This window comes from Agrilus planipennis, unplaced genomic scaffold, assembly GCF_000699045.2.
Source record: "Agrilus planipennis isolate EAB-ADULT unplaced genomic scaffold, Apla_2.0 scaffold74, whole genome shotgun sequence".
Lineage (NCBI taxonomy): Eukaryota > Metazoa > Arthropoda > Insecta > Coleoptera > Buprestidae > Agrilus > Agrilus planipennis.
In genome coordinates, this window is record NW_020438975.1 from 555,621 (window position 1) to 564,898 (window position 9,278).

Genomic DNA, 9,278 nt, shown 5'->3' on the forward strand with positions numbered 1-9,278 from the left:
ACGACACTATTATATACATATATGTATACCTTGTGGAACAAGCTATTTTTATAAAAGTTATCTAATATTTCGATGTTTGCTAAAAAATAGTTAAGTACGAAAAAGGGGAATGTGCACACATATATAAACATTAATAATTTCATTTCCATCAAATTCTACTACATAATTGTCGATTTTGTTTTAGAATTGTTTCGAAACAAAAAAAAAATAGAATGAGAATAAAATACTTTTTTGGTTGCGAGTGTTGAGGACTTCTGGTAGGTCAAACCTGCCAAGTCAGGTGCTCCGTATGTGAAAGAGGCTGCTATAAACCGTGTAAGTTCTTTCATCGTCCGAAATATCGAACTTTTGTGTCCACTTTGCCAAAATTTTCTTTGTAACCATGGGAAAGTGCACTTGACACTCGATATTACTCGGCTTAAACTTGTCTTTTTTTGCCCCTTTTCTGCTTATAAATAATACATAAGTAGCTTTACTAGATATAAACGGATTACAAAAGGAGATTTCTCATTCTCTATCGGAAATGCGATACATAGAATTTTCATCAATGAAATAGATAGGAAGTAGAACACCTACAATAGTATACGTTCCTATAGGTGTCTACATTAATAAGGTGATCAAAAAATGAATTACTTTAAAAAATCACTGTTTACTTTCCCTTAAGAATAAACAATGTTTTACTAATGTGTCATCTTTTTATAGTAGATCAGCTTTACTTTTGCAATATGTTTACGAGGTGTGTTCAAAAAGTATCACGAATTATGTGTTTTTTCAAGTTATTTATTTATTCATGAATATCTATTTTGTACCCTTCAAAGTAACCCTCACTTATGCTAACGTTTTTCCCAATCTCCGAAGCACTTCAAAAAATAATTTTTTGTGATCTTGTTCAGCTCCTCCTTTGATGCCGTCTTTATCTCCTCAATCTTAGCGTAGCGTCGTTCTTTCATGGGCCTTTTCAGTTTTGGGAACAAGAAAAAAGTTACAGGGGCTAGATCTGGGGAATATGGTGGCTATGGAATTATTAGTGTTGTTTTTGACCAAAAATTCGCGCACAAGCAACGATGTGTGAGTAGGGGCGTTATCATGGTAAAAAAGCCAATTTTTGTTCTTCCACAAATCTGGGCGTTTCTGGAGGATTGCTTCTCGTAAATTGCGCATAATATGCAGGTAATATTCCTTATTGATCGTTCTACCCTGTGGCAAGAACTCTTGATGCACCACGTCCCTGCAATCGAAAAGAACTGTAAGCAAAACATTCACATTCGACCTAACTTGGCGGGCTTTTTTCGGTCTTGGCTCATGTGGCAGCTTCCATTGGGATGATTGAGCTTTGGTTTCCACGTCATAATCATAAACCCATGAATCGTCACCAGTTATGACCCTCTGAAGCAAATTTGGGTCCAACAGCTCCTTAGCAATGTTAATGCGATGCTGGTTTTAGTCGAAATTGAGCAATTTTGGTACGAATTTCGAGGCGACCTGTTTCATGCCCAAATCATGGGTAAAAATCGAGTGACAGAAGCCAATCTGCATCAATGTTTTTGTCTGTTGTTGACGTGCTCGGCTCTCGAGAACATTTTGTACCACCGATAAACGTTGCTTCGGTCCAAGGTAATTTCTTTTGTCCAAGGTAGATTCTTTGATACATTTTTTTGGAATAGGCAAAAATCGAAGACGAGGCAAAACACAAACAATGCTGCAACTGGTAAAGCTTGTAGGATTCTGGTGTTCATCTACGATTCTATTAAAGTACTTCAATTGACCACTTGCTTGTTGCATTGGTTCTCCTAATCCTGACGTTTATGGTCACCTTATACTAAAGTTATCACAGACCTAACTTAAGGGTGTCCAGTATAAGTTACCCCATATTCCCTGTTTCAAATGGGGAGCTCAAATGCGTTACACAGATCACGAAGATGACAAACTCTATTAGAATTTTTTTTTGTTCTGATATTTAGTTGCTTATTTAGTATGAGAAATCTTCCATACATTATTTATTCGATTTTGGTAGCCACTGTCGAGTAAGACCTTTTCAAAATTTATTAATTGAGTTATACAAACGAAGAACTTTCTGATCAAATTTGAACAAGTTACTTACTGCATGCATTTTTTTTTATGAAAACACACAGACTGGACAAATACCTTCTGCTATAATGTAGATACTAGATTGGTGAACACCAAAAAATCATATACAGGAGTAATTTTACAAAAATATTTTCGTTTTTACAAATATTTCTCACATCTTTATTATAAGTACTTAATACAATTAGTTGTGCAGAGTGTCGATGACATTGGATTTAGAAGATTTACAGCTTTAGAAAACAACTTACAAGTTTGTTTAACTGACTTAGGAGGGTATTAGACGTCTTACAAGAATTAACAGGGAATATTCACCCTCTACATGTAAGCATTTGGGCACAGATAATAGGATTTTCTGGTTACAAGAAACCCATCACTTTCTTGTTTGCTCTTTTCGGAGTACGATATCTCGTTAAAGCTTTAAAGAAAGTGTTAATGATATAACCATTGGTAGATACGTCTTTCTATACCTTTTACTGATAGATATTTAGTAGATTTCCAATATCATTGATAATGAATTAATTCTGTGTACAGTAAGTGGAACTCGGTGTTTTAAGGAGTTTCTCAAGGTTTCATTCTTGGACCACTTTTATTTGTATTACACATTAATGACATAAAAATAGTTTCTAATGCTGACGACACTGTTGTGCTAAGTTCAGGTATAACATGGAGTAAGGCGAGCGTAATTATGAATAATAGTTTGTTTTAGTTAGTTTCTAAGCTTGATAGGAATCGCCTTATATTGAATGTTGATAAAACTATTTTTATAACTTTTGGATCTTATGTTAATAGTGTCCCAGAAGACATAAATATCTATTAAAATTCACAATACGCCGGTGAAAACATTGAAATGAGTCAAATACTTAGGTGTTATTTTTGATTACAGATTTATGTGGTATAATCACATAACTAATCTTTGTAATAGATTGACATATCTACTTTTTGTTTTTCATAAACTCAAACACTACATGGATGCTAACGTACTTAAAATGATTTACTATGCTATGCTATGTTTCATAGTTGGGATGGTGCATACTCAAATGTTTTAGGTCCGCTTCAAAGCCTTCAAAATAGGATTTTTGACATAATATTATCATAAGATAGTACTATTATGCCTTCACTAAATCTTAATAACATTTTCATGGTACAATCTCTGTTCCATCATTTCGCAGGCCTTCAGTCTAAATATATAAATCAGTCTACTAATCTTAGAAGAAAGCATGTCATGAACGAATTTGTAAGGAAGAAAATTGTTATTAAAAGCAGTATTTCTGGTAGTACTGAACTATTTAACAAACTCCTTGATCATTTCAAATAATCAAACCTCCCTGTTGGTACTTTAAGAAAGAAGATTCTTCCCTGGCACAGAAATTTATTTAGCTGATATATCACATTTTATTCGTAAAACGTATGTATTTTTTTCTATTTTTATTTCTTTTTCTTTTATTATTGCTTTTTCAATTTTTAATTAGAATTTACATTTTCCTTTTTTATAGGTATATTCGATATAATTTTCTGTTTTGTATTTGTATAGAATATTCTCAATTTAATATAATTTATTAGGTACATGTAATTTATTTTATGCAATTTAATTTCCTTAATTTTAGTATTATAATTGTAAGTCATTAGTTTGTAGTTACTACTATTATTCTTTCTACAATACTCTGCGCACGGATATTTTTTTATCCCTTCAGGGTATAAGGTTATTTGCAACTTGTATTGCTAAATAATAATAAAAAAATAGAAACCTAATGCTTTCGAGTTTTTTTTTTTGGTTGGCAGTATACTGAAGGGATTTATTATTTAAATTAATTTACTTATTATAAAATGCCTTTATTGGCACCTTAATATACGTATAACAAAACCAACAGTATAATGTCCCGGTTTGGTACAAGGAAATATAAGTTTCACGCCTATCAAAATACAAGGGGCACCCGACCGAGACCCCGGCCCTCTCCAGCGAGCCCCCGTTGCGCCCGCTAAACGTGCGGTATTGTCCTCCAGAAGCCGTCATCGACCTCTTCTATGGCTTTAATTTATGAGCCTAGGAGACCAACGGCCAAAAGGTCCCCCGGTTGATTTACAACAGTTTCTTCAAAGAAAAGACCGTTTTTATCCACAACCAAATAACCATAGACAATAATGATCAACTTACAGCCACAGACATCAGCTACCTACCTACACTTTTGTGTAATGGTACCTACACCAACATCCATGTGGTACGTCGGTTTGGTTATTTTATATTAACGTAGCTAATCTTTGACGGAAGTTATTAGATTATCCTGTGCAGTAGCAAATTATCTACCTACCTACCAGTTGTAATCATGGCTTTATCCCTTTGGAATTCAGTTTGCGACTGTATATTTGTTGACTTATGTTACAAGAAAAAATCTCTTATTTTAACGGAATAATATATAGTCTATGTCTACCATAAAGATCCATTTTAAACATTGGTGAAATATTTTTTGAAATCGGATGAGCAGCTTTGGGGATTACCTCTGACATCCAAACTTACAAATTCTACCTCTTTATAATTCACCAGTGGTGAATTGATAACGGAACAAAGGGGTAGCTACATGCAATCAATAAAAGTGGCATCATCTTTCGAAAAATACGACGTGGTATAGTGAAATTATTACGACTAGGTACTATCACTTATCTTTTAATGATATAATTAATAAAGTACCCAATACAAGTCTAATAAATGCAATTTAAAACCGTCGGTGTGTTGAGTTTTGCACAAAAGTTCGGTTGGTTCAGAGTAGTTTTCAGAAAAGTAGATCTGTGGAATAATAACGATATTGTGACATTAAAATGAAAAAGGAATACAAATTCCAAACTGGTGCCAAGTGTAAAAATAAGACGTCAGTTTAAGTGAAAAAGCAAAGTGACGGTGTGGTCGGCGTGCGCGCTTCAAACAGACCGATAAATTAGTGTTTTCAATGATAAAAACAGTTGGCTATGAGGAAGCTAATAATCATCGGGGGCGGCTGTGGCGGCTTTGGCGGCAGCGCACCCGTGCGTGCAGATCTTCACTTGTCGCGCGGCGCAGGTACGGTGCGCATTCGGCCACGCCCACAGGCAAAAGATGGTCATCTCGCGCTACAGCCGCAGCCTCCTAGACGCAATCTCAGTTATTAGTGCGCCGTTTTGGTGTGAGCTATGATGATGGCATCTACGTCGACGCCGCTGACGACGACGATGATGACGACGACACCGACGTCGCCGACGTCTCAGCTGCAATTCCATCAGAGCGTCAATGCGCAGTCGCAGGTGCGTGCACTATAATCATAGTAATCCGCGCGCGGACAACCGCTAATTACCAGTGCTTACGATTTTATTATTGTTGCGGCGGAATGCGGCAGATTATCTAGTTGGCTGGGTTGCAACGCATACGTGTGTATGTGTATGTATGTGGTTGTAACTGTGGAACAAGGAGCGAGAGAGCGGGACTCTGTCCTTTTCATTTTGTTTCATTTTTTTTTTGTTTGAATGTTGCGAGAATTATTTTAGAATGTTGATCAATATTAAACCTTCACTTATTTGGGTTAACAATTTTTAGATTTTTTTTAATTAGATGTTAATTTTGGAATAACATTTTGAAGTTATTAATTGTCCACAATGGTCTGAACGCAGTTTCCTTCCATAATTCGGCATTAGTTTTACTTGATCGACTTGAACCAAAAAGAAGCAATTTCTTTGATTTGATTTTTACATTTCTTATGGTCTTTTTGATGTTCTTCTAAATTCTATTTCACGATAAAAAATCCAGATACTTTTTTCCAGATGTCACCTCTCGACATCCTCGCAGCAAAATGTGCCAGAATTTGCCAGCACCAGTCTTGCTCATCTCAGATATCACCGGTATCAACGACTTCGTGCAGCAGCGACGGTTTCATCCCTCAAGTTCCTCTGGAAGCGGCCAGATCTCCTCTGGAATACTCCCCTCACTACCAAAACCCTTACGGTCACAGTTACGGCAATCAATACTGGTTCCAACATTCACCCCCGCCCGCCGACATCGCAACCAGCGGTTTGCAACCCCAGCAGACCAGCGTCCATCATCATCATCACCACCACCACCAGCAGCAATACCATCACCACCCCCAATGGACTCATCATCAGAATTCGTACATCTCGCCGTTTCCGACGATGAAGTTTATAAAATCCGAATCACCGGTTCTCAGTTTCCCGAGTAACGGTTACGCAAGTTCTGGTTTGGTCACTTATGGGAAAGCAAGGAGATGTATCAAGTGTCAATGTCCAAACTGTATCAACGAAGAGAACGGTTTGAAAAGCCCCCAGGCGAAGAAGGTCCATGTGTGTCACTACCCAGGCTGTGATAAGGTTTACGGGAAGACGTCGCACCTCCAGGCGCATCTCAGGTGGCATACTGGGGAGAGACCTTTCGTGTGCAATTGGTTGTTTTGCGGAAAAAGGTTCACCAGATCCGATGAACTTCAGCGCCATTTGAGAACCCACACGGGTGAAAAGAGGTTCGCTTGCCCAACGTGTTCCAAAAGGTTCATGAGATCCGACCATTTGGCAAAGCACGTCAAAACCCACAAAAATAACAGCAGCAGCAATAACAACAACAACAACAGCAGCAATAAAGTCAACAAAACACAAAATGAGAACGCAAATAATGAAAACATTCAAAGTGTCGAATTGTCGGGTTTCGGAAAACGGGAGTCTTTGCAATCCGTCAGAACTGAGGGAAAACCTGTAGCAGTGAATACCATTTATCCAATCGCAGGAAATGGTGCGATGTGTGGTAGTGTCAGTGTGCCAGATTACGGGGTTTATAATGCGTACAACGGTTATTATTATCAGGGGTTAGAACGGTAGTTTAACCATTAATCAGTGACAATGGACAAAAAGAACATTAATATAAATAATTGATAAGTATTTTTGCAATAAATGGTGTAAATATTAGATTCACTAGAATCCATTCAAAATAATAATCAATCAAATAAATAAAGACAATATTGTAGAAAAGTTTCATTTTCAATTAGATTTACAGTTCTTTTAGGAAAATGAAAATGAAGAGGAAAATGCACGACACAAACTTTAATGGGTAAGTATATCATAAGCATATTTAATGAGAAAAAAGGTAAGTTTGTAAGTTTCTTTTGGCCTAATAGTAAAAAAAAAGGAGTCGCAACCATTAAAAGTTGTAAAAATCTATTTGTTCTAACCAAGTATAATAACTGAGACTCTATTTTCTTACTTCTATATCGCAAATTAATTTTACGAGTTCTACTGTTTTACACAAAACTTCTTTAGAAACACAACATCTATACTTGTAATGTACAAAGTATGGTGAAGGAGCCGGACACAGCGGATTTGTAAAAGAATGTATCCACATAGATTTTTAATTAAAATTTTGTTTTTTAAACAAAATAACCTTAAAATCAAAATATTATCTTATAAGTCATAGACAATGTCGATTGCAGTAAAAACTATTTCTTTTCATTTTAACAAATTTACAACAATCACTGCTTATTGTATTAATTTCTGTAATAAATGAGCCAAACACAGTACAAAAGGTCACTAATAATTCTGCATTTATCATGGTTATCGTCAATTATTCCAATCAGTTCGATTTTGAAAGTAAAACGTAAAAATTGGTAAAAATTTTCGGGTTCGTCGCTTAATCGAACGTTGAAGTCTCCGAAGAAAAAAGCCTTTTTCAGCTACAAAACCGAACTGTAAATGATCAAATCGTCTGGTACAGTAACTAATCAATAATCTGTCGTGGACACGTCAAAGAAAATCCCGATTTTCCCTCTTTCCATCCACGTATTTGACGCATCAATGAACGTATCCCCCTGCTGGTGGAAATTGGAAAACAGACAGTTTCCGATCGACGTGGGCAGAGGGCACGGCTATCGCGATAGGTAATTGCGTGCAATTAACTGGGCGGTCTTACATGCGGACGCATGGCCGCCCTGATAGAGGTGGGCAAGGAAATTCGAAACAGAAACAAAAAGGGAAATTATCCACTCCATGTGTACGTGTAAGTACGGGTGTTGCTGTGTGCATGTGTGCGATTGCCGTGTGATATTATTTTACGTGTGCATCAGGTACAGGACGTCCACGGCGGCGGCGGCGACGGCGGTGGGGTTGTGCGACGTCGGGGGAGAGAGGGGAGAAGCGGGATCTCCCTCAGCATGATGATGAATTAAAGTCAGTATGAATCAAATCATATGAATGTGTAGTAGTACATCGTTTACATACATATCTACATTGTTGTTGCTGTTGTTTTTATTGTTACTCTTTTGTTGATATCATTATTGTTGCTGTTGCTAATTGATGTATTGTCGGCGGGCTTTTGTTGTCGTCGGTTGTTATTCGGATGTGACCTGACCTTACCGAGGGGCACCGCGGGGGGACGTATTATACGTATGTAGAAAGGGGGTGTGTGTGTGTGTGTTGGTTCTTGCTGTGCTCTTCTTTCTCTTCGTCATCATCTTCATCAACGTCGTAATCGTATTAGTAGAAGACGCCGTTCTCCGTCTTCGTTCTGCGTATTGTTCGGCGGTGGCTTTTGGAGTGCGAGAGACGTAAAACTGGAGGACCGGAACGACAGGAACAGGGGGCATGTGTCCCCGGATCATCTCAGTATCGCCGTAAGTTATAGCCCATTTTTTATCCCTTGTATATGAGGGCCTACCCGTCGCGTTGTCGAGGGGTAATTTATAACGTGGTGTATTAAGGGGAAACCGTAATAAAACAAGGAAGCGTTTGTATTGTAAGACCTAATTTCTAAAAGACCCTGGGGTACACTAAAAATTTGAGATTTTTGCAAGACAAAGGTGTTCAACAATTTATATTTTGCAACATAAAACATCTTTTCTCGTTTTCTCTAGAGATTTTCATTTTTCAAATATTCTTCAAAATTTTATAGTTCTTAGGAATGTCTCATAAGCAGACACCAAAAGAAAACTCTTATTCAAAACGGTGTTTTAGCTATTTATAAGTCGTTTTAATCTTATACATTCTTTGTTTAGGTAATCTATAGCCATCATTTAAAATTTTTGTTATATTTAGGCACAAATGTCCTTAATTATACTTTTTTGTTTTTATAAGACTGCGATAAAAAAAATATAAAGAAAACGTTTATTATTAGTTTTTTCCTACAGAATTAATTGTTATAAAAGTATAGAACTGGATATCGCATATTTATTTTGTTT

At 36.8% G+C, this 9,278-nt stretch overlaps 1 protein-coding gene across 1 annotated transcript; it reads left to right on the forward strand.

Annotated features, from left to right (window-relative positions):
• The first annotated feature begins 5,236 nt into the window (after positions 1 to 5,236).
• On the forward strand, positions 5,237 to 7,044 carry LOC108734830 (transcription factor Sp9-like). Its single transcript, XM_018466526.1, has 2 exons — positions 5,237 to 5,355; positions 5,869 to 7,044. The coding sequence occupies exons 1-2, from the start codon at positions 5,245 to 5,247 to the stop codon at positions 6,928 to 6,930; spliced, it is 1,173 nt and encodes a 390-aa protein (XP_018322028.1). The 5' UTR covers positions 5,237 to 5,244; the 3' UTR covers positions 6,931 to 7,044.
• Positions 7,045 to 9,278: the final 2,234 nt, after the last annotated feature.